The following is a 26,857-nucleotide window of genomic DNA, read 5'->3' as shown; positions in this document are numbered from 1 at the left end:
GTCTTGGGTACAGAACAAGACATGGATATACGTGAAAAAGAAAGGCACAGACACCATCGGGACGGAATTGAGGGCTCTTCTGCAATTTTCGGCGAAATATCTGCTAACTGCTCTGTTATTACGCCTGGTGGAGAAAAGGACGCGTCCTCCATTTAGGAGATACATATCTATTTCTAGCTGGCGTATTTTAGGCGACACAGATATCATTCGCAGTACACGTGTATATGTCTCCTATAAGCAGATCATATCTCCCTCTTTTTTTTTTCTCTCTCTCTCTCTCTATCTCTCTCCCCGAACTGTGCGTGTATGTGAGTGTGTGTGTGTGTGCGTTGGTGCGTGAGCGCGTGCTAGTGTATTTACGCATCTTTAAGTGTGCCTTGTATTTGTGTGTGTGTGTGTGCGTGTGTGCGTGTGTGTGACGGAAATCATAACCCGCCGAAATTGCTTGCAAGATGCCCCTTCATTTCCCATCCCGCTAATACTCGTCTTCACGAAGCAACTTAATGCATGATGTCGTTTACCGCTGCCTCGGATAGCAATTATCAAACAGTCAGTGAGACACTGAGAGAAAGAGATTGAGGGAGAGAGACAGACAGACAGACAGACAGACAGACTGAGAGAGACAGAGAATGAGAGGGAGAGATGAGAGAGAGAGAGATAGGAAGACAATGAGAAAGAGAGGGAGGAGGAATTTGAGAGAGAGAGAGACAGATGAATATAGAAAGAATGAATTTTTTAATTTCCTCTCTTTATTTTCATCAATCCAAGTATGAATTAAGTGAATATAATATGTTAGGATCTTATATACCCCATAAGAGAAGTTATTATATCAAGGTTCTCAAAGCGCTTTGTTGTTGCTGCTGTTGTTTTTCAATTGTAATCATCAACTAAATTATCGATCATGATGGGATATGTTGAAGCACTCCGGCAACGACTTTGTCGCCGATGGAAATACCCAACGCGATTTGTACATACATTTATGTCCAATGCACCTGTGTTTGTATTTCGGTAGCATATGTTATGCCTACAATTGCTTTATGAGAATATGCCCGCGTGCTTTGTGACTGCTTTTGGCCTTAAAATGACTAACTTTTTAAAAAAAAGAGAGAATCTGTAAGTAGCAGAAACACTTTCTTGATGATTATGATATAGCAAAGATACTGAATGGATTTTACATACTCACAAGAAGTATTCTTCATTGTGTCCCCTGATTAATTACATACAAACTTAGGTTTCTCGATCATAGACATGATAAAGGTGAATATGAATGGCGACAATTAATATATAGACCTATAATTTAATATTTACTTTGAGATTTCGTTAATTAAAATTATTCTCTGTAATTTCACTAAGTGCGATCTTGGGTAGTCAAATACATCATACTGTTTACATTTTGCTAATATCACAAAAAATAGAAAAAAGTTTTGAGTTCAAAATCCGGTTCGATACACTTTCTCTTTCTTATACCTACAGGCACAACAACAGCTCCATTCAGATGGACATTACAGGTACTTACAAAGTACTTACAGGTCATAGCATACCATTAATTTTCATTCTTTTGTACTTTCAAAGCATTAACACAGTATGTACGGATAATACTCACAGTATTTTTCTATGACAATTTTGTATTCAGTAATTATAGGTCTGCAACCTTACCATCCAAAGGGTTTTAATGTGTACCTTCGCTTCTCAGTGTTGTTGTTGTTGTGTTTTTTTTTTGTCAAACATTACACGAGAAAAACACTGTAAGGGAGACAAATCAAAGTGAAATACCTACTATTAACAAACTTTATTCACTTCACTTCTAACCAGGATTTTACCCGACACAATAGGACTCCAGTGGCGCCGAGCTACTTGTGCTCATTACATCTGATAACACTGACACAAACACGGTCTTGGCAATGCTGCTTACATTTAGTGTAATTATTGTGAGCTATTTATTTGATATTGAGGTGAATTTACGTTCATGGTCAACTGATTTGACAATTTGATGCAAGATATCATTTTACAAAAGCAGCACACTTGAACTTTTTATACTGTTTTGCGCAATACACAAAACTGTAATAATAATTATGGTGTGAAGCATAACGTTTCAAAAATTTCGCCGTCTATTGGGTGACGCAATATGTATTTTACATTATATCATATGATATTCAGCCATTCTAAAAACTTTGATGATTCTTGAAGAACACTTTAATGATTTCCTGGTAAGAATAATATCTAGAGATTGCAGTGTGGCTACTCTTTATACTAAATCATTTTCATGATGAAGTCTGAACAACACAAAGAGAGACAGACTAACAAACAAAACAAACATCAGACAGCCATTACTCAGCACCAGAACGGGAAGGGGATGGTGGAAGGGGTGGGGAAGGGGTGAGGAAGGGGCGAGGAAGGGGAGGGGTGGGGTGAGGGACCAGACTAGAAAGCGGAGGCGACCCCAACTCTGTGTGAATTAGAATATTGATGTCGCATTTATATTCTGAGCACGAGAGGTTATTAATGGGCACGGGCGATGCGGTGTAATTGTGGTCCACTAACATGTGTTTGTATGTGCAGCCATCGATATCTCATTACGCCGAAAAAAAAAAAACCCGATGATTAATTTCTCCCAAACTATGGCGCTATTTATTTAACAAATAATCGCATGAAAATATTGATATGTACCGAGATGATCGGCAACAAATAAGATCACGACACGGTGATGTATGAGACACTGTCCTTCGCGTTTGTTTATGCTATGCTTACATATTCACCGACAGTGGTGCTTGCATGTAATGTATGACTCTTCTTTCTTAACCCACATACACTACGATTCAACCTATGGATGACATTGTAGGCAAATGATAGGGCAAAAGCGAGCTGTCTTTTTATTCAAGCGGCAATGAAACAATTACATAACTTTTATCTGTAACCTCGGTGTTTGACAAACTACATATTTCACTGAGAAGAACTTAGCTCTGGGGAAAAATTAGCTCTGAATTATTAAAAGAAATGAAACTAACTTTTAATATTGTACTCCTTAATGTGAATGGTTTGAGGTATTCCGAGCCAGTCATAAATGAGTATATATATATATATATATATATATATATATATATATATATACATATATATATATATATATATGCATCATATATTTATATCTTTATTTTCTCGTAATAATTTAGACCTGGGCTGAAGGTGGTTCCCAGTAACATGTAATTCATAAGTCATGAACCATATCATATTATGTACCTATGTTATTTTATAATAATTCAATGAATTGTGTTGTGTCGTGGAAAAAGATGTTTACGTCTCAATAAGTAATATATCATATACCTTGCCAAGTACCGAAGTTACAGATTAAAAGTTGAGTAATTCTTTCCTTTGTCGCTTGAATATTATGTATATATTTTCAATACGTATAAGCGTAATAACGCAATTACAGCCATTGCTCACCATTAAATAGCACACGCAGGTGTTATACACACAAAGTAATTTGTGCAACACAGCTCCTCGTCTTTTAAGTTCTGTTGTTATCACTTGGTCATCTTTCCTAAACCTCTGACAACGAGAGATTTACAAGTACATAATTTCCTCCACAAGTCCCGCAAATGATTTGATGCTAGTTAAAAAAAAAAGCATTATAACAGTCGAGTGATATTCCATCAGATGCCAAGTAGCTTCAGACACAAGCTCTTTGCTACTACTATCATTGCTAAACATGTTCCATTATTTGTGACAACAAACGTGGAATCATAATCGCACAACTGCTATTCAATTTGGCGCTGACGCCATCAGGGGCAAGACATAGTTATTGGCTTACAAAAGTTAAGTGTCGTCCGTTGCATTTCGGTTTAGTTTAAAAGGTCTCACCTTTCCCTCCCGTTCTCTCCTTCTCTCTCTCCATGTCTTCCTTTCCCGTCTCTTTCTTTACCTCTGTCTATCCCTCTCAGTCTCTCTTTCCCTGTCTCTCTATCGCTGTCTTTCTTGGTTCCATCTCTCTCTCCTTTTTTCCCCTATCGAGCTTGGCTTTGACACCTGACCTCGCGCCGGAGAATCTCCGTATTGTGCGGTGAATACCACGCCGGATGGTTGGGCGCTCCTCTTGCGCGGCGTAGCGTGAAACTCACGGGCTTTCAGCGGCAGGCCCCGGATCAATATCCGAAGAATAACAGTTAGGCGCACGGAACAGCGGCCATCAATGAAGGGAATCATTCGCTATGAAATCATATTTATGACTCTGCGACGCAGCAATCATCCTATTGATTTAGTACGTCTTGTAGGAATTCAAGCTGGTCCATTGTCACGAATTGTCGATTTCTCCCCCGAAGTGTGATTTCGAAAATATATCAGATGATTTTTGTGGGGTAAACAGATGCCTTTCTATCTACAAACTTACAAAAATTTATGAAATTATGAAATGAAACTTCTGTATACCTTCACAAATTATGTAAAAACAGTGCAAACTATCAATATGCATTAATGCCGACCAATTCCCGCAATTCAGAAAGCCCACATAGTTTGAGTTTTTACCTTCTGGAAACATCTTATCAACTATCTCAGATTGTGTAACAGCAGTCAGTAAGGAGGATTACCTGTTTCGATCAGCAAAAAATTGGGAAACCATAAAACAGAAATGTTTTAACAGGACAAATCTCTTGCCCCCCCCCCCCCCGTGTCAGTTTGAGAATTACAAGTGCACAGATGTTGATGATATGGCGTGTAATACAGAGGCAGTGGAAGGGGGGGGGGGCATGGAGCTGCAGACCGACCCCCCCCCCCCCCACACACACACAAACGCATTTTAAAAAAGCTATATTAATAGACAAAGGAAACCCATGATTTTTTAGAGTTCCCCTCGAGATTCTTCGCATCGAAAGACGTGTGTCTCTTTGTGTGTGTGTGTGGGGGGGGGGGGGGGGGTAGGGGGCATTGACCCTTTACCTTACCCTATTCCCTGTCTATCCCCCCCCCCCCACACACACACACATACTCACACATCCTCATACACCCGGCCCCTGTAGTAAAAGAGCATTAAGATTAATAGTGGACTAATAGTTTTACTGGACTAGACATCAGTGAATGAGACATCTTGAAATAATATGCATTATTATTTCAGGTAAAAATGCATTCTGTTTCGCTCTCCTGTGTATAGAAATTGCCTCAAACAATGATAATTATTAACGATCGAGCAGCATAGGGGATAAGGAGCACACCGAAAGCTAAGAGAGAAAACTAATAACAAATGGATGACAAGACACATCATGACGCATACTCACACAAATGGCAATAACCCCTCTCTTCCCTGATATTTATCCTATCCGCCGATACATTATTGATACATTCATGTGCGTGATATGTATAGCCACACCACTCGCGTTCGAAGCTGTGGGACTAAAGGGAAACGCCGCGCGCCTCGGCACCGTTCGGCGACGTGATGGCACAAGGAGCGAACCTCGCGGATACCATTAAAAGATTATCCGAAGACATTGATTTATAGCCGTATCTGCGGCCAATTTGAATGAAATAAGGTTTTGATAAAGTTGATTATGCCCTATGGTTGGTGTTCGTTCAGAGGATTTGCTTGCTTTTTTTTTCCTTTTCTTTTTTTGGTACCCCCTGCGTTTAGCCAGTGTTCGGCTGGTACGGGTTGCTATCAGCGCCCCCGAAACTTGGCTTTTGATTACAGCTAGCTCGAGACATCTTCACGTAATGAATGAACATGAAAATCTCGTTTCTTCCTTTTCGTGCCCCGTTACTTCTATCCATCCCCTGTCAATGCACGCGCTTCGATGTAGGTCGTATGCACGCATGCACTTATATATGTATCAAGTACAAATGATTATTCCTTTACAATGCGTCAGTGCATTTAATATTACAAGTGTATGTATGTGTATATTTGTGTGTGTGGTGTGTTTGTGTGTGTGTGTTTGTGTGCGTGTGTGTGGGTGTGTGTGTGTGTGTGTGTGTGATTAATTGCAACATCAATTTTGGCATTATCTGTTGATGAACGAAAACTATTTTGAAGTGATCAGGAGCAATCACTTTTGCCACATGCTCAGCTCATTGAGAATAAAAAAAAAAAAAAAATGGGGGGGGGAAGGGCCTGTGAGGGGTGAATGTGTCAATCATTACATCTTAACTGAAAACAGTTTAGTTTTTTTTTTCTCTCTTTTCGTGCTCACATTCATACGATCATTTAGACATGAAAGAGAGAGAGAGAGTATGCGAGCGATTTGTTATTGGTACCCCCAAAAATGCACATTTGCAGGTATGTGTTTTGATCCAGTCACTGGTGTTACAATCGACAATGCAACACGAGAGACCCATATTAAGGGGTAGGACCTACCCATTAAGGGAATCGTTGTGATTAAAAAAAGGGAGGAGGGACGAAATTATTCAGCAAGTTTGACCCGAAGTTTGTTACTCTGTGGCTCACCGTCAACTTCTTATTCGAGCGCTTCTTTATATAAAGCTAGGTCTCTCTGGAGGTAAAAATGTCTAAAATGCCTAAAACTTCCCGCCCATTTTCATAAGCCCATAATTCTCGCGGTCTAGTGGCTGATACATGCACACTCCCTCAGAAAGCGCTTCATGGGAAAATATCTAGTGAATATATAGGCCTACACCCATATATATGCATGTTCCGAGAGAAAATGACAATGTTGGTAATAAATGGTTAACACTGGTTAGTACGCCAGATAAGTGATGTTTAATGCATTGAATTTGATTAAACGAAAGGCGCCCGTAATTTGTCTTCCAAATGTTTTGGTTTTGACAAGACAAAATTGTCAATTTCCCAACCCCTTTGTTATCAGGGTTATAACTTACGAAAATTCCCCACAGTAAACAAACGAAAGAGAGAAAAAGAGAGTATTAAGTGTACTATTTCTGCAGTATTTGTGGAATTACATAATGTAGCCAAGTGTACATGGGAAAAACAGTTCCTCTCGCAACACATCAATTGCAATGACTGTGTGTAATGTAATAATACCTAGTCATTACAAATGGCATGTATTTGACATCAAATGTAAACGTATAATAATGACCTGTAATATCAAACTGTGGATAACATTCACATCGACCAATGCCTAATCTGTAAACCGAAAAACTGATGAACACGGCCACATGAAGTCTTCCACTCGCCTGTGCGTATATTGCACTCGATTTATTGACGCGTATACGTAAAACACACCGAGTTCGCCAGCTACAAAACATTACGGGACGAGAAGACCGCTTTACGTGGCGTAATGATATCTGCGTATTGCGTAAATTAATTATGTTACTGGGTCGGGCAGAACGCAAACAATAGTCGCACCACCTTTGTTTACTGCAGATGCAATTTTGACTAAAAGAATGGTGAAAACGGAGGAAACAATAAACCATTTCCTCATTCAGTTATGCGTACTAATCAGAGCATTGAAAACAACTCATTATAAGGGCGTTGATATTTCCACCTCATTTCACCATCACGTTCGAACACTGGTGTTTTCCCAACCATATTATCACCAAAAACGATATTCTCTTTATTCTGTTGGTCAGTATATTGGAATATCTGTGTATATACACATTTCTTTCTTTCTTTTTGGTGTGGTTATCAGAAGACGAAAAAAGAGCAGGAAAGTCTATGCTCTTAACTTGACTATGCTCTTAGCTGACTTAAATCGACTGAACATATATCTTAAACATACGATTTCCTTACTCAAATTCGGAATGATATTCATCTTTATTTATTTAAATCACAAGTAAATCAAAGGTAAAACAAAATAGCATGCTACAGCTAAGCCTTCTAACGAGGTATAAGACATTTGACAAAATACGCTGAATACAGCGCCCATATTCCCTTAATGTTTATGAAAAATTGTTTGATGGTTATAGAATATTCCTGTGTTGAATTTAAGGATAATGTGGAAAATTTGAAGAAATCGGAGATGAATAGAATGTTTGAGATATTTATTGTAGTTTCTCCGCCCCCTGCCCCTCTCTCTCTCTCTCTCCTTGTTAAATAAAAAGTAATGCATGCTTCTCTATTCCCCAGTCTGATACTATTTTATTTTTACTGCCAAGTCACTGACCTTTTTCGAAATCCCTCTTTTCTGCTTTGCATGAGACTGTTAAGACTGCAAGTGAGCAACGTAAATGGAAAAAAAAAAAGCATTTATAGCTACAACCAAACGAACCAAACCACAGAACACGCTGGGAAAGGGTATCCTAACAGTTTGGGGGCAAAAGCTTCCTCTAATCGTAATTAAACGGCCACGCGAATTCAGCAGTTTTGCTCACAATACGGCATTCTGATTCAGGTGGAGGAAGACCCCAGATAATCGACATCTGCATTATTATCTCTCTTTTTTTTTTTTTTCCAAAAGTCACCGGACGACAGCATAATGTGAAACCTTGCGTCTGAAAGACATTATTTCACTGACAAATGTATATCACAATAAAGGCAGGTCAAACACTTCCAGAAGCACATTGTGAGTCTTTACCTATATAATAGATTGTGGGTGTAGAGTATAAAGACACAATAGTGCCAGGGAGAGATGAGGGGTGGCGGTTATCTGTTCCTAACAATTCCGTGCAGAACATTGATTCTGCTACTCCTTCTTTTTTATTTTTTCTCCCTCTCTTTCTCTATCTTTCTCTCATCTTTCCTTCACTCTCTCTCACACACATTCACATAGTATAGCCTAATTACGCATCCGCATACACACACATTCATTCCTTCATTCTTTTGTTCATTATTATTAAATGTAACCTCGCCTCGGTTTTCAAATAGTGAAAAGTTGAAAGTGGAAGTACGAAACCATTGCAATTTTCTCAAATGTTCAATTTTTGTTCAGATTCCCTCCAAATTCAAGAACACTGTTTTCCCCGCAGTAACAGACGTACCTTCCGTTGTGTCGGGCATATTACGCAGACGTAATTCGCAACTGAAACCATTCTTTTTTATTATTATTATTATATAGGCCTATCGGATGATTATGCTAAAATAGAAAATGGTGATATTCCAATCCATAACAGACGACAGGCTTTTACAGACTATTGTGTGCGTGTGCTGTTATGTGTGCACGTATCTTGATGATTATCAAGTTCACCACTACCGGAGTGAACACAATGTGGAGAAGGTATGTAAGACTACAGCGGATACCTCTTCATACCGTAATAAAGTGGAAATATGAAACACGAATAAACATAAAAATGAACAACAGCATAACTGAAACACCAATAGTACTGGCCACATACTCCTATTCAGACGTGTTGTCAGGCACAAGATGTAGTGGTGATGTAGCGGTGTAAAACCACACAAACAAAGGGACACTCACAAACACAAATTCATAAAGATCATGTTTTCAAATTCACAACATTTAAAAAAATGTCTGTTTCGTTGTTCTTTCTTTGAGGCAATGCTTTATCCAGATTTGTTTCTTCAGACTGTATTGTCAAGCTGATTCAATAGTATCCCTGTGTCAAGCTATGCGAATAGCGTTTAAGTATTGTATCACGTCCAAAGATATCGAAGGTTACAAGTATTGCTCCCTCGCGGTTTTCCGCGAACAATTAGGGCCAGGTTGTCGGAACACATGCTCCAACTTTTCGATTTTTCTTCCGAATCCGACTCCCTTATAAATTGTGTCCTGATCACTCCGTCGTTCATAAATCAAATGGCGTGATCGCTTCATCGTTCGCTGGTCATTGAAAATTGATTTGAGGCCAGACAGGTGCGATCTTGTCACTGGCCAAACACTAGTGACCCCATTTCCCAAATTCTCTGGATATGGTTGTCCCCCTTCTCAATCTTCTTAACTTGAGGCAAAGCTGTTCATGACAAATGTATTGCAATTGACACAGTATACTGTTCAGCGGAATCTTAGTAATACATGTAATGATAATGATGAACCTGAATATGATAATATAGACGATAATATTATCATTGATGAAGGTCATTGATGATGATGGTGATGATGATGATGACGGTGATGATGATAATAATGATAATAATAATAATAATAATAATATTAATATTAATAATAATAATAATAATAATAATAATAATAATAATAATAATAATAACAATAATAATAACAATAATGATAATAATAATAACAATAATAATAATAATAATAATAATAATAATAATAATAATAATAATAATAATAATATCAATATTAAGAAGAAGAAGAATAAAAATATATTTAAATGATAATAATAATGTTAACGACGGCGATAACATTGATACTAAGAGGTTTTGTAAATCTGTAAATCTTCTAGAGTGGCATATTTTTTTTAATGTCTTAAAGTTTTTGAATCTTGATCTTGATCATTTTTTTTGTGTGTGTGTGTGTGTATGTATGTGTGTCTTTACCCGTGATTTCTTATCACTACATGATTGATGCCAGAAATTTCTACTCTCACATAATATGAAAGCTTGGGGATGCCTTTGATGGCTTATGCCATTGTCGTACTTTGAAAATGCATAATATCATAGATGGACCATTATAAATATATCATAAATAATTTAAATTTTGTTACTATTCATATAAATCTTTGTTTCATTCTAGATTATGATAACAAATATCACGCATACTATTTTCTCTCTCTCTCTCTCTCTCTCTCTTTTTTTAAACAGTCACCCGTGGCTATGCCCCAGGATTTTTATGAGAATTATTCGACTTGGCGATACATTGACATGCGTACAACAACTTTCGTCAAGCGAATTTCAACAGTACGCAACAAGTGTTCGAGTAGGATAGGTTGCTGAGAGGTATAGTTACATAACAAAAGGACACATGACTGGACCCTTTATTAATCCTTTTTTGTGCCAATAAGTCAAATGTGCACAAATTTCACACACAGATTTATGGATAAGAAATCAATGTGGCATTCAGAGCGTTGAGGAGTCCATTATAAACAGAACTATTGCTTCATACCGTACCAGACATGGAAGAACCACCATACAGAGGAAGTTCATTTTGTTTTGTTCAATAGAAACTCAGTTCAGTGGTTCAAACTCTAGAAACATTCCACTTTGGATCAAAATAAAAGAGAATGACTCAGGGTATTGCAATTCAAATAGTAGTTTTGAAACATGTCATAAAATGTTTACGGAAAAAATGCTGTAAAACAATGGCAAGGAAACGCAGGGGGACGTATATTGATATAGCAATACCTACAGTTTGGCGATTTATAGAATGAGAATACATAATTTCGGTATCCGTAGAGACCTACAAATCTTGAATTATCAAAAAAATCCCTGAATATTGGCTTCTTAGGCACTGCACTGCTCAACAATCTGATACAAAAGCGTTTTGTTAATTTCGCTGATTTCCGATCACACATATATATATTTTTAAATTCCAAACTGGTGCCTCTTGTACATTTTGAAAATCATACAAACGTATAAATAAACGAATAAAGAGCAAATGATTTCAATCACCTCTCAATATAAAACCCAATGATTTGACCTGTCATGTCGACTATTTGGTTCTTAAACTGAGTACAATAGCTTTGGACATTGTCAACTGGTCATTACACTGCTTTCAAGAGTCATTTGCTAGTTCGTTCATCTCTCTCTCTCTCTCTCTCCCTCCCTCTCCCGCTCTATTTCTCTCATTTCTATGACCATTAGTTAACGAGAAGGAATTTACTCTTTTGGATAAATAACTTCCGATGGCCCATTGCCTATACGATAAAAAAAAAAAAAATTCATCTGTCCTCTCTGTCAGGTGTCTGTCTGTCGGTCGGTTTGTATGTTTCTCTGGCTGCATAATGTACATGTCTGTTTCTGTTAGTCTCTCTCTCTCTCTCTCTCTCTCTCTGTATACCTAAGATTATATAGTTTGTGTGTTTGTTAGTACATACTAATTATCACAATTTAATAATTTAAGCTTCAATTTATATACCTCTGAACGAAAAAAAAAGTGAGAGCTATTTAAAGTAGACTTAAAAAAGAGAGGGGATACCATTTTACGAATAGCTTCGAAAGATCAACTATTACGTTGTCACTGTAGAACTTAAAATATAATCATAGAACTTTTGTTCATCACATTGAAGTTATCTCTTAAATTTGATTTCAACGGTAGGCCTAATGGTTGAGAGATGATTAGTGTCGAGGAATACGTAAAGTGACTCTTCACTGAAGTAATAACTTTAAAAGCTTAAACAAATAATAATTGGAGATACTATCAAAAGCATTAAAACATCAAAATCAACATAGGGATATTGATAAATGTCCATGATTAAGAGACTACAATGACAACAATACTATACTATACTTACTATATTTACTTTACTATACTATACTTTACTCATGACGTTAATAATCATGGCAATACAGATAATATAGTACTTAGAATACTTAGTACCAATGAAAAGGGAAGTATCAAACATATAGTGACGTGACACAAATAGCAATAAGTACGATAAATATAACAATAACAACAACAGCGGGCAAACGATTATAATAATGACCATTGTAATGATGATAACAATAATATAAAAATCAATGTGAATCACTTGTCTGGAGCCATTAAACCGCGGCATAACGCGTGGTGATGTTAGTTAGGTTTAGTCTTCGCCACGAATGAAAAAAAGGAACGTACAAAAACCATGTGTCTTGTCCGATCAATTATCATTAATTTGAATATGCATCAGTTTTCGTCATGTCCGATTAACATGGCCGTCTCCCTTAAGCGCGCCGACGCTGGCTAATGACCGTCAACGCAAATTTGAATGGAGTCTTAGAAATGGTGTCATTTAGAATGCATCATCACACAAGCACATGTTTCAAAATATTCGCAGACCTCAGGAATATGTCATCCTCATCTGTTCGAACTATTATTTAGATATTTTTTTCATCAAGGAAAATGGACAAAAGAAATATGTAATTTTTTAGCACTTTTTAGACACAAGAGAGCCGTTGTTTTCAATTGACAAAAAGCACAATACAGAGTAACGAGAAACGAAAAAGCAAATTCTTCAAATGCAACAGTGTATTATCGTATGCACATTTCAGATTATGGGATTCAAGCTAGTATTGTCCTCCCTGCATTGTCAATCTTTGTTAAACAGGAATTAAACAAAAACAAAAAAAAAAGACATTTTTGAAAGTTCAACATTGTTGATACATATTCATGACATTGCGTCACTATAATTAAAAGAAATGGCAGTACGCAATTGTACTGAAATAGAAACCAGTCGGATTCTACACGTAGGCCCCATTAAGTTACAAGAAGACCTTTTTTATTGCTTATTCTAAAATGTGTACTTTACAACCGGGTATAGCATTTAATACTTATTCAACTTTGTTTCTGTCTATTTCCCTTCATCCCAATCACACGGGGCCCATGAAGTATGATATGAATGATGCTATATTGATTTTGGAACATCTGACACATTAACGGTGAATGCATTTCATGCTGTTTAAAATTTTCACACACACAACGAAATTCTTCATGTTGAAGTTCAGAATTGATATTTTAACTCCGTAACTCCATGTTTTTGGTTTATATAGCGGTAACATTGGGTTTCAGTGGCAACCTTAAAAATTCAGCTGCCTAAGGCCAAATAGTCTGGTAAAAACTGAGAATGTGAGTTTACTTTTCAAAAATTCAATTGAAATCAAGTGAATTTCAAATTGAATAAGAAATGAAAAACCACAACAAACCATGGATTTTTTTTTCATTGTCTGACGTGAATTAAAAGCAAGATGGATACGTCATAATATGAAAGATGCGTATTCACTGCTAGACAACCACCCCCCCCCCCCCCATTTCCTGAGGAGGAAGTTCATTCCACGACCAACGTGTTGATTAATTGAACACATCTTTTAAGGAAAGCTTTTGTATCTTTGTGTGTTTGTGTGTGCGTAATTTTAGTTGAGACGGAAGAAATATTGGACGGGACAAAAAGCATCCTGAACTTATGGCGGTGAGTTTCTGCATAGATACCGTTATGCTGTCGAACAAATAGTGAAAAAGGTAGTTTGCATTTTTACTGCCGACTTTTTTGCCTAGGTTTTGTGTTCTGGCAAGCACTTAGTGACTTCAGTTAAAATTCTCTGATTGTTCTCGCGGCACGTGCTACTGGGCAGCCTAAATCCACCCGCTGCTCACCGACCCGACGGTAAATGATGTCCAAAATGTTAATCGCGCACACCCATTATTGGGGGCGAGCGCGCCACTCTTTTGGCGGCTCACGCTGGATTTACCAGTTTCGCAGGATTGAGCGGCGGCAACCAGAAAGGCAATGGAGCGCAATTATGAATGTAGTAACTATTTCAGGAGGAGGTCGTTAGAAAGAACACAACAAAACAGAGACAAATGAAAAAAAAAAAATTACACACACAAAAAAAGGAAACAGTCAACACCTTGTAGAACTGTAATGATTCCACACAAGGTTATTTTATATTGCTTTGCATGGGTAGTAACTAGTAACAAAAGCGCAAGAGTGTGCTTGCGCATAGATTTGCGCAAGTGTTATTTCTAGGTGACATGAACGAATAATTCAACATCACTTTTTTTTTCCTTTTCTTTTTTCAATGTAAATCCATTTTGGCCGGTCACCATCGATACGCTTTCTCTCGCCTCCAGCGCCTGGCGCGATCTACGAGATCCCCGCCCGAAGCGGAGCACCGACATACGGGGGTAATGATACAGCCGGAGTAATATCCCGGGAACATAACCTAAACGGCTATCGTAATTCGCGCAAATTTAATTAGCCGATGCTCCGGACTGACTCGCCTATTCTCTCCCATCATCCGCCGTGCATGCTTGGATAGGATAGCTCGCCATACAACAAAATGTGGGTTAATAGTGGGTTATTATACTTGCCCGTTTCCTCTCGTTTAATCATCCAGTTTTTATATTCCCCACTGCTGTCAAGATCTAAAAGAAGTACATGAATAAATTAATAATCAAAAACACCTTTGGTGAGAAGCAATAATGTATATTTACTGTGTCACTCTCTGTTGTTGTTTTTGTTTTTCTCTCCTTTTTCTCTTTATCTAGAAGTGTTATATTAAATTTGGTTTGTCTGTATAAGGTCTACTTGTCACATTATAATGAATGAATTGTGATTCAAAAGACACGCTTTCATAACCGGTTCAGCTCTAGTTGAGGTTAACGTAAGCCATGAAAAGGAAATGCTTTACAAACATCTCGGAAACTGAACAAAAAATGGCCTTGGCGCAGTGTTTACAATCTTAATTTGACACGAATGAAAAAAATCATTCGCATCAATGTGATTTTGAGATGAAAACAAACGACAGGATACCGTAGCACTCAGTGCTAGCACAATCCCACTAAAACTGTTAGGAGTTCCTTAGAGGTTTTTAGAATCGAGAACGAAATTGGTTTCATTTGTCCCTGCGTGGTCTACATTAAATTGCCATTCCATCCATACGCGTCACAATTAATTTGCTTCGGATGAGTCAAAGCCGTTTAGTTGAAGCGCGACGAGCGACTCCAGAGCAAGCGACATTGCTGCCACAACGGTCCGTGGCATCATGCCAGCATCGTACCCGCCGCAGCAGTCTACGCCGAACTGTCGGCGTGCTACGCCACGGCGTACCGCTGGCGACTGCAGCGCAGCAAACCTTGGTGAAACTTCTGTAGCAGCAATTAAGCGACGTTAAAGATAAACGAATTTCGCTTTGTGTAAAGACATTCGTGTCGTATTATTGAAGGTAAGTTACCAAAAGCTCTCTGTTTGGGTGTAATAATCGTTTACAGGAGAGTCCACAGCACTACAAATTCCTAGTGAACAACAACAGTGCACCTGACCAGGCCGTCTTCTTATTGTGTTACACTGATACGCATTAGTAGCAATATCTTAAACTGCAAAGAGCGTAACATATTAATAAGATGGTGTAATAATTCTTTCTTGTGCTCCTATTAAAGTAAGAAATGAAATGAACTAGACGCCATACCTATATACATACAATAGTGTGGAAGACACGCATTGCATGCACGGATAACCATATTCCCACTGTACACATGCAGAATCGCCTTTCTTCTGCAGTTCTGCGCCATACATTTTCGCATACAGTGTTTTCGAAAATGTTTTCAAGAGCGTCGGTTTTCTTCTTCAAATGTCAGGCCGTTATTTATTTGTGAAGCACGAATCTTATTCCCGTCCACGGGGAAATGGAACACATTTGTTCGTGAAATCACAACGAAAAGGAAAATGAAAAACAACCCGAGATTCGATTCGCGCGCTCCATTCGTACGAGTGTGAGAGATAAGGAACCAACGCGTGTGACACGAATGTTGACTGTCTATCCAACAACAAAATACAAGCTTCTCTGCTGCCCGGGGCCCCGAAGAATTGAGGCATTTCTCTCACGTTTGCAATTCAATATCATTTGACAGTGGATAGCTAGGTTTATCAATAAGGATGCATTCTTTACAACGTGGAAGAAAACAAAACACACAAAAGGACACAGTGTTCGACCGTAGTTGAGATTGTCCCCGTAAAATGGAAGTGAATGTAAGTCGCTTAATGTGCTACGAGTGGTTTATGTACCTGATTTAGGAATCAACCCACTCTGCACAGTATCTCATATTAATTTCTTGATCATCTTCTCAAGTTTTAATGTCATCATCGTTTTACACTGTATATGACCACATTTCACGACGGTAGAGGGAGAAGAACGTTTAGAAACAGAACAATTCGACATAAACATTTGGGAATCATTAAAGGGCAAATCGTTATAATCGTTACAAAAGTGTATACGCCTTTAAGTAGATCGTAATCACACCTTTAACTACCTAAAACATGACATGAATGCCACTCGAAATTAATGTTTTCCTCTGTCATACACATAAAGGGAATCGTGATTGATAGAATAAGGTTAAAAATACATTTCATTGTCTGTCGGAGAAACAATCCAGCAATATTGCGTTCAGCAGTTGTTCCCGGAAACTAACGGACGCATAATATTATTCACTTTATAATTCATTACAATAAAATTCATTCAAAAGAACTTGTATCATGCACACCACTTACACATTTATTTGCACATAATACCGATAGGCCTATATATCAGTCATTACATTCATTCAATGTAAAGGAACAAATTGCCATATTTTGAGCTTCGAAGCAATGCAATGTTTTAAATGTTTCATAAGTTTTGTTACCCTCAAGTCTGTCATTTGCGGTGCTCCGTGTAAATCTAATTAATTGGTTTAGGGATGCTGTTCATGTGATGGTCTACATAGTACACATAATTATCTAATGCCTCCTAGTTACTTTTCGTTCCTAAATTCATAGAATGTTCTATATCTAGTCTCTCTCTCTCTCTCCCTCTTTATCTCTCTCTCTTTCTCTCTCTCTCTCTCTCTCTCTGTCTATCTATCTATCCGTTTCAGCCCCTCTGTCACGTTTACACCATTCTCCTAAACCCCTGGGTTACAAAGATGAACTTCTTGATGCCAAGTTTCGTTATTTCTTTCTCCTCTTTTCACAATTGCACCTAGACACAGTATCATTTGAAAGTACGTGCAACTGTGTATGTGTGTGCCACAGTGTCTGTGTCTGGTAGTGTGCGGGTTTCAGAGTCAATATTTAATAATTATTGTTCCGCCCATTGTGCGGCGTTTCTAAATTATGCCAGATATTACCGCCCTGGAGTAGATCCCGGCCCCTAATGTGTCTCGTATAATAAGCTTTTCAAAAAGTCGAAAATTCGTTAGCGTAGGCATAAAGGGGCCTTTGAGTGCAGAACTTGCCGCTGACAATACCCGCTCGAGGGCTAGCTTGGAGCGGCGATGTCCCAAAAAAGGACGGTATTGCTTTTATTACTGACAAGAACGCTCAAAACTTTTTTTTTTCAAATCTCCCTCCCTCTCTTCATCCGACGTTCATTGATTTGCAAACGTAAAGGAGAGACAAGAAAGAAAGAAAAAAAGTTAAAGAGCGATGAGTACGAATTAGATACCAATATTTACCGCAAAAAGAGGGGGATAGACAGACGTCGTGAAAAAAAAAAGAGAAAAAATGATGGACGAGATATTGACACAGTAACAACCCCACGACAAGCCCGCTATGCCTGGATGGCGGCACGAGATACAATACGTATGGAAAACGCCACGGCGTGCTCTTTGAATAGGCCGATCCAGAGTGTAAGGAGTGTACAGAGATTGAATAGGGACTCAAGTTCAGTCTTTGTGGCTCTTTAGCTAATTGCCAAAACTTTTTTTGATGTGGCATTTTCCCCCTATCTGTAATCCTTGGCATCCCATCAGATGATGGTATTGATTAATAGCTGCAATCGGGGTCAAAGGTTCATGCATGATGGCACAGCTAGCTGGGACTGTACTGCTCTTTTTACTGTTATGACAAAAGTTTGTAGTTCCTTGTATCATGATCGTCCAAATCTCGTAGGTGCAATTTAGGAGATAGCGTTCAATTAGTTAATTGGAAGGAAGAAAATAGAATTGAGACTCACTTGACCTACCTGTTGTTGAATGAATCCGACGCATCCACGGATAAATTTGTTCGTTGCTTTGCCCCTTTCCCGAGCTTTTTATCGTGCCATGGTGGTTGTTGTTATTGTTATTAATGTTACTCGGCGGGCTGGCGTTCGAAGCACAGTCCGGTAGGGTAATAGGAGGGGTGTTGGTCGGGGTCTTTCTTCGAGGCAGTGCCCCAATACCTGGCGGCGATGTTTGGTAGCAAGAGTCTACTGTATAGCCGCAGGACGAGTTGACCGATGCTGCATGGTGGTGGTTGATGGCGGAAGTAGCATCCATCCCAGTTGCCCCTTCCATGGTGTAGTAGCCGTTTTGCAGCGAGTGAAGACTGTCCTCCGTCGTGTACGGGTAGGCGTAGCTTGCCGGCGGGCTAGCTACGGGGTTGCCCGCCTGGTAGTGCTGGTGCCGATGGGAGGAATGCGGGGGTCCCTCGGCCGTCAAAGCGTAGCTCCCTACAGACTGCTGAGGGTAATTTGACCCACCACCGTGGTGGAATTCGGCACCAGCCATCGGGTGTGGGAAATACGAGCTCATTTGTCTCGAGGTCCTCTTGTTTGACTTCTTGGTTGAGTTGGGGGCAACTGCCAAGTGATTTGTAACTCCGTTTTGCCGCTGCCTGACGGCTGATTCTCCTCCCTGCACTATCTCACCGATGCGTTTGACTAATAGACAGATACACAGGCTCTCCGTTCCTCACTCAAGGGATGCGCTTCGTATGATGAATAGCAAACTTCTGTCGCTGTTAAGGTCAGAGAGAGAAATATTATAATGTGTTATGAGTGAGATGGACCACGTGATCTACTAGACACCAACCCAGCTTTGTTCACACATCAGTGAGTTTGGATAAAAACGGAGAGTATGACTGGGGGGAGAGAGATAAAGAGAAAAATGAGAGAGAGAGAGATGGAGGGAACCAAAGTAAGAGATGACAATACACGGAAACGGAGCGCATGCTCAATTCCACACAAGGCATACCTTGTCTACTTGTATGTGCGCGTGTGTGTGCGTGTGCGTGCCAGAGAGAAATGACATCGAACTTCGAGCAAATGAACAAAGCTACAAAAAAGCGATAATTGTATCTCGTACGTCCCGCGACTTAATCGCTGGGAGACAAGTCGCAACTTATTTGAATACGTAATGCATTGGAGATGCGCACGCGCATGTGAGAAGTGAGTTTCCGCTATTAAGACACGCCCCTTTTCTGTTATCATTTGAATGTACACTTTTTTTCCATCTATGAATTGTACCAATGTTTATTCCATATCTACGTATTCGTTCTTTAAGGCATTTTTCATTCTTGAATTATATTTCATTCGATATGTATTCATCAGTCTATTTCTAGTTAACTAATTACAGTTGTGATTGTTTTCCTTTGCCATTTAACTCAGAGAAAATGATTTGTTATGTAAGTAACCATGTGAGAGTTTATGTTTGTTTTTTGCGTGACAGTGATTAAGATTGCGATCCTAAAACGTGAGATCTTTGGCAAGAATCCTCAGATATAAACAAAGGAAGTGTTTTTGTGTCGCAAAGCAATGCTTACATTTCTGTCATTTTTTTAAATACTTTTTTTTTAATGGAAGGAGGTGTGAATTTCTTCGAGACAGAGCTATCAAATGCTTGTATGCATTTTTTTTTTTTTTAATGTCGGGTTTGTATAATTTGGAAGGATGTGTAAGAAGATTATCTCAAACCTTATCAACAGTCCATTGCAGACAGTTTTCATTCTTTTTTAATGAAATATTTGTTTGTACATTAAACCTGTTGTTCATCTAGCGTTAAGAAACTGATCTGTTTTTGTTTTTAATTACCATTGCTTTATTGCCCCATTTATGTGCAGTTGTAATTGAAGAAAAGGCCAACCCGACTTCGGGGGGCGGGGGGAAAGTTTGTGCCTGTATGTCTCTATATCACTGCGAATATTGTCATTACAACGACGAATATTATGTCATTCCTTATAGTAATCGATCGATTTAACCTCAGCCCCTGTGCACAGAAAACCTACGACATTTCAATCCTATTTTTTAAACGTAAGATAAAGGTTACAGTGCAAACATAATAAAATTAGTTAGGACTATGTATAATTTTCATATGAAATTGGCAAGCTGAATAGGCTGTTCCAGGCTGCGCTACACTATGCGTTTCTGATGAGCCTCCGAAGTGTCCGCATCATTTACAGTCACGTGACTTCGGCCAATTCGACGGTGTCTCTTCACAGTCTACTCATTTCGTTTCGTTTCGTTTCGTTTATTTCATTTTCAACAAGGAGTGGCAATGTGCAAACATATCACGAGAAAAGAACAATAATATGGAAATACATGTAATGGAAAAATGGAAAAAAATGAATAAGCGTATGACAAGTTATTTACTGCGTGACAACGTATACAAGTTATTTGCATTCTTGACAAGTGGTGGAAAAACGTGGTTACTGACTGACTCAACAACAACGATGTACATCTCATTATCTCTTTGATGTTTAATTAATCACTAAAATATAATGTTTTCAATAACAGTAAGAAATTCAAGTGATATAACAGAAGACTTTCATATGCCTGTACGGCTTCATTCCGCTAAGTATTACTGTAACTGATAATAACTTACAATTCGAATGGCAAGAGTACAAAATTTGTTTATGTAGTTGTTTTCTAATGACAATAAGTCTGTAAAGAAAGGGGGCTTGTGATAGAACGTAATATATTCCTTCGGATCTTAAATCGTCTGATGATCGACACAGTGGAGTGCATTGCGCGCCATTGCAGTGGAATGGCAGGCAGTATTGATCCATGAAGCTTTGTGTGGTTGCTTGCTTTCAAAGCACTCGTCGTTTCGATAGCGCCCACGTAAAACAATTCAATTCATTTCATGATTTATCAGAATGTTTAACTATCATGTTTCGCTATTATTGAATACTCTGTTTATTTCACAATGTATCATTTAAATCATTTCGTTTATTCCAAAAATAGAGTGAAGTGTGTGTTGTTATATGTTTGGTTGAAAAATGAAGAAAAAATTGAAATGCAACAATAACAATTTCAGATCAATTCAACTCATTTATGAATTTCGGATGTATATATAAATACATGCATTCATAATACATACTATAATATGTGTACATGAATTATGATGCATATTTGTAGCCTATAGCAATAATGTCACATAGGCCATGTACTTGTGGATGTGTGCATACATATACATCTTATCGGATTATCTGTGAAGACAAATTTCCGTGTACTTGAACTCTAAGTCTAAAGAAGATGAAATTAGGCTCGTCAGCACCATGCCTTTTTCCTCATATAGCAGCAGCATCAGCATAAAATCAAGCATGGCAAATCAATGAAAGATTAATCCTTCGATTTTCCAGCGATTTCTTGTGAACGTCTTTTTACAACTGTAATCTTTACTGTACGCTTACACAAAACGTACAAACGAACTCTACAGTCAGACAGTCAGATTATATATACAACATTTGGAAGATTTTATTTTGGCTAGCTTTCATTATTTTGTTTCAATCTAAGATATCTAAGAATCTAAGATCTCTGTAGCAGCAATAATGATGAAAAAAGAAATGTGTTAACTTTTCAATTGGGTAGATTTAGGTAACTTTGAAAAGGGCTTTAAGCAGAAGATTACAGACATGAATTGTCTACACATGTTTCTTTGAATAATATTATGTTCAGGAATGTTTTCAAATCATTCATGAGATCAAACGTCGTGTTGTTGTCTTTTAGAACACAAGTTCTCTCAGCTCCATACTGCAGAGATTACAATATTAGCGTGCAGCGAGTGACTATACTTATCATTTTACCCAACCTGTTTCACAATGAGAAAAAAATAATCGAAAATTGATTAATTCCAGCTCAAGACTTTAAAATCTGTAGGCCTACTTGATATGGGACATACGTGTAATACAATCGTTGATTCCAAACGCTTACTTGTAGAGCTTTGCAAAGCGTACATGTTCCAACAGATAAAGCTTTGTGTACCCTGAAAACTAAGTCAGAGCAATACAACTTTTAGGATATGTAAAAATGAAAAAAACAAACAAACAAAAAAACAATGAGCAGTTAGTTGTATACTCTAAAGGCGGCAAAGTGACAGAGATGCGTTAATTGTAAAAATAACTTTTGAGTATATTTCTCTCCCTTTCTTATGCAATAGTGTATCAGTGGTACAAACTGCGGAACAATTAAGTCGTACAGAGTTGGACTGCGTTGGGGCTTCATCATGCCCCCCCCCCCTTCGCCCTATTTTAGCTTTATATTTACTCTCTAAAAAAGAAGAGTGAAAACGTTCACTCATGAAGGAGTGAATAATGGAAAAGACTGAGCTTCGAGCGAAATTGGAGTGAATTTTGAGTGAAAATGTTTATTTTCACGAATTTTGGAGTTACCTCAGGGATTACTTGAAGATTTTGGAATGATCCCTGAGGTCACTCCAACATTATTGAAAATGAACATTATTTTTCAATCAAAATTCACTCCAATTTCGCTCGAAGCTCAGTCTTTTTTGTCATTCACTCCTTCAAGTGTGAAAATTTTCACTCTGTTTAGAGAGTAAATATAAAGCTAAAATATTTTTTTTATTCTATTTCATCAATTCCAGGTTCAGAATTCCCTCTAAAGGCAGGTGAGGAGGCAAGCGAGCTGCGAAGTCGCGTTCCTTGAGACTCGCCAGAGCACTCCTTTCTCTCAGCCCAAATCCATCCTTTCCCTCGCTTCTCCCCGCCTCTCTGCAGGAATTCTGGAAGACAGCCCCTATAAAGTCCCTCAACCGCTTCCCCCCTCATCCCGTACCCTCCCTCCCCCCCCCCCCCCCCTCCTTCTCATTCCTTCATCTTTCCCATCATACGGTCCAGCGTGTGGCGGTGACACCCCAACTGCACTTTTCCTCCCGGCCTGATGGGGATGGACAGGCAAGAATCCTAAGATGTCACCCGGCTCCATCTATCCTCATACACATCCAATCTCGATCAAAACAATCTCTTGTTTCTTCCTTCTTTATCCCCTTGCCTGAACCCTTCACCGAAAAGTACACTAGGTTTCGTCTTCTTTTTTTCTCCACCCCCCATCCTCGCTCCCCCGTTAGAATATACAAATAATCCCGGAAAATAAATCAGCAATTTTTCGTTGAAGGAGTCGCCTTTGATGAACGAAAAACGCTGCATGGAAAAGATTAAAAACCACACTTTTCTGGATAGGTAGCGGGTGAATCAACTATCCATCCGTACAAACACAATTTCATGCATGGCCACCAATCTTCTCTTTATTCATCATATTTTTCAGTGTTTTTGACGTCAAGGCATTCCGAAAAGTTAATGAGGAAATCCCTGCGAGCTAAAGCGGAACGAGGGGAAGAATAGCGCGCCAACAGTCGTGAAATTACTGCATTCTTCCAGAATTACTTCGTTTTGTTCACCATCGTCTGAACTTGTTTATTTTTATCAATTGTGTCTATTTTAAAAGATTCCCAGCGAAGGGTCAACTGTTTTCGACAGTCCTTTCATTTTCTTCATTGTTTCTTCAGCCATTGCCATTGTCAGGTTTTGTTTTTCTCAATTTTCTGAAACCGAGCAGGCTTACAGCAAGCAGAAATAGGCATTTTAAACAAAAAAGGAAAAGGTACTGGTAGGATCTGCCAAACGGAAGTGGTGGGGGTTTATAGAGCGTGTAGGTTACAGTATGTTGACAAAGGTAACACGTCATAATACATGGAAGTCTTCGTCTATACCAAGCATCATACTGTGCCCTATTTGAGCCCGTATCATTAAAATATTACATTCCTTGCTTGTTCTTCTAACTCATATGACTGTTTACCTGCTAGATTTTTCTGTATACTTTCGATTCACTGCCGTGATCAAAATATTCCACCAGTTTGTTAATGGAAGAGCAAATAATGCGTGTGAAGACAATGAACGGGGCGTTAAAATAATTTGTTGTTTCCTTATTACCATAGTTACTCATAGCGAGTGTAGGCCTTCGTTTTCCTATGGCGCGAGAAAAAACAAATAATATCCATTGTGTGGAGTAACGAATTCCATCTTAGAGACCTACAACATCATTGGTCTCTATGATAAGAACAATGAATAATTAGATAGAATTCAAATAAAATAAAGTATGTAGGCTATCAAGGCCAGCCGAGAGCGTTAAAGATATTGGTTTGGTTTAGATAAGTTTAGTTTGGTTTAGTTTGGTTTGAGTTGAGTTGAGTCGGTTTGTCTTGGCTTACTTACTTTAGCTGGGTTTGGCTTGGTTTTGGTTGGCTTGTCTTGGATAGGTACAGTTGGTTTGGTCTAGTTTTGTTTGATTGGGTTGGTTTGGTTGGTTTAGTTTAGTTTGGTTTTGTTTGGTTTGATTAGGTGTGGTTCCATTTGACCTGGCTTATCCTAGTTTTGTTTGATTCAATACAGTCTTGTTCTAGGTATAATTTTGGTTTTGGTTTTGTTTTGGTTTTGGTTTTGGTCTTGGTTTGGTTTTAATTGATTTGAGTTGGTCTTATTTCTGTACTATTTTTCACATGCAGTAACAAATGAAATACATAGAATGAAAAGATAACAAATATTTTGAATTGCCGTCGGAATAGAGTGAATACTGCCGCTTATTGCCGCTTTAGTTTGTTTTCCTGCCTGTTCCGTCCCTGCTTTCGTTCTTGTCCTTGTCATAGTCCTTTCTTTCTGTTTGTTTCGCCTGACGTCATGATATCAAAATGTTCATACATGGAGTCCTTGACGGATCTTGAGATGCCCTCATCTTCCAGAGTAATTCACAAATTCTACAAGCTACGCTTCTCTTATGAATTCCTCTTATCCATGATATAGAGTTGAAAATGAAATTGTGTTTGCTTCTTATTTATTCATCTAAAATCAAAGTTGATATCATTATAATTGTATCTATGTTTTATTGAAACTTATGTGATTCAAAGTTCCTTAAAATATCATGTACTCATGAAAGCGCTATGTGTATTGCTTTGTATTACTTTATATGGAAATGAAATCATTTGAATTTGAATTTGAATTTGAATTTCAACTTGAATTTATAACATATCGCATAGCAGAGAAATCATTGTCATGAGCGACAAGGATAAAACAGACCAGTAGAACGTGCAATCAGGGAGAGACTGGATGGCGATCCAAACTAATACCAACAAGATAAGAACGTTTCAATCATATTACGTAGATACATCACTGTTCCTCTAGTCTATATTGAATAAAGAGGCGAAAAACTGGTGCAAAATGTGCAAAATGTGCAAAAATTGCTTATCAAAGACAGACATTATTTCTTAGGAAGTTATGTTTACATCAAAACCAAGATAAATGTGATAGCAATTTTCAGCACTCAAATGGGAAAAAGTAACAAAGAAATATTAATCGTGAATATGTCTAGCAAACGCATTTTTTATTTGATTTGCTTCAATTGTGCAAAGAACACTATGTCATGCTACTCTGTGATTGCAAACGAAAACAAAAAGAACAAAAAAATGAAAATATTTAGTATTAATTAATTTTGATATTATATAAAGTTATGATGCTGCAAAAATGTAATCATTAAATGTAAACTTTGCATTTTTATAAACCTTTTGTTCGATGGAAACAAAATCAATCAAGAGAGAGATTCTATTCCCGGCGGAGACCAACTTTTCAACTCTTGCACTTCCCGAAAAGGAGGAACAGTGAGAGGAATAGTGATGTCATAACAACGCACCATTTTCTTCTTCCTTTCTCATATTTCATATATATCTGTGTATATATATATATATATATATATATATATATATGTGTGTGTGTGTGTGTGTGTGTGTGTGTGTGTGTGTAATTGTATATATCTTTTTTTTTCTCACACGTTCACCCAAGTAAAACTAAAAAGCCATTGTTGGTAGAATTTGCAACTGTTGTCCAATTTTGCCGTCAATCTCTGTTTGATGAACAAACTCATATGAGGAAATGCGTTCAGCTCATATGCATTTGAAACATTTATCTTCAAATCACTGCCTCTAAGTTACCAAATTAAATCAATTAAAGGTATTTTTACCATTGGGAGTAGTGATTTAAAAAATATTCGAGTTATCACACTTGAGGCATATATATGTGTAGGTCAATTGTATCACAAAACATCCTATACCATATTGAAATTTCGCGATAAAGACTAAAATATAATAGATATCACTATTTTTCTCAGTAAATCATAACTGTAGACGGTTTATTCTAGAAACGATTTTATTATAACTATAGTTCTCATTTTGTATATTTATCATTACTTAACATTGATAATACTGATTAACTATTTTGATATTGGTTGTTTCTATCCCTCACTCACATTTTAGAACTACTTTGAAGCTCTAAAGCTGGGTTTTTGTTTCATCTGCAAATGGTAAATAATGTCTTTAATGTAAAGATCATTGTCTCAAGT

General features: G+C 38.0%; 1 protein-coding gene across 1 annotated transcript in view; it reads right to left on the bottom strand.

Annotated features, from left to right (window-relative positions):
* Positions 1–18,989, bottom strand: part of LOC140237967 (uncharacterized) — a 46,311-nt gene extending 27,322 nt beyond the window's left edge. Inside the window, exon 1 of the mRNA XM_072317898.1 lies at positions 18,440–18,989. Coding sequence (XP_072173999.1) covers positions 18,440–18,989 — 550 coding nt within the window. The remainder of the gene's footprint in view (positions 1–18,439) is intronic.
* Between the last annotated feature and the right edge of the window lie 7,868 nt (positions 18,990–26,857).

Source organism: Diadema setosum, chromosome 14 (assembly GCF_964275005.1).
Source record: "Diadema setosum chromosome 14, eeDiaSeto1, whole genome shotgun sequence".
Classification (NCBI taxonomy): Eukaryota; Metazoa; Echinodermata; class Echinoidea; order Diadematoida; family Diadematidae; genus Diadema; species Diadema setosum.
Note: the sequence above shows the minus strand (reverse complement) of the source record. Positions and strands in the feature narration are given on the sequence as shown.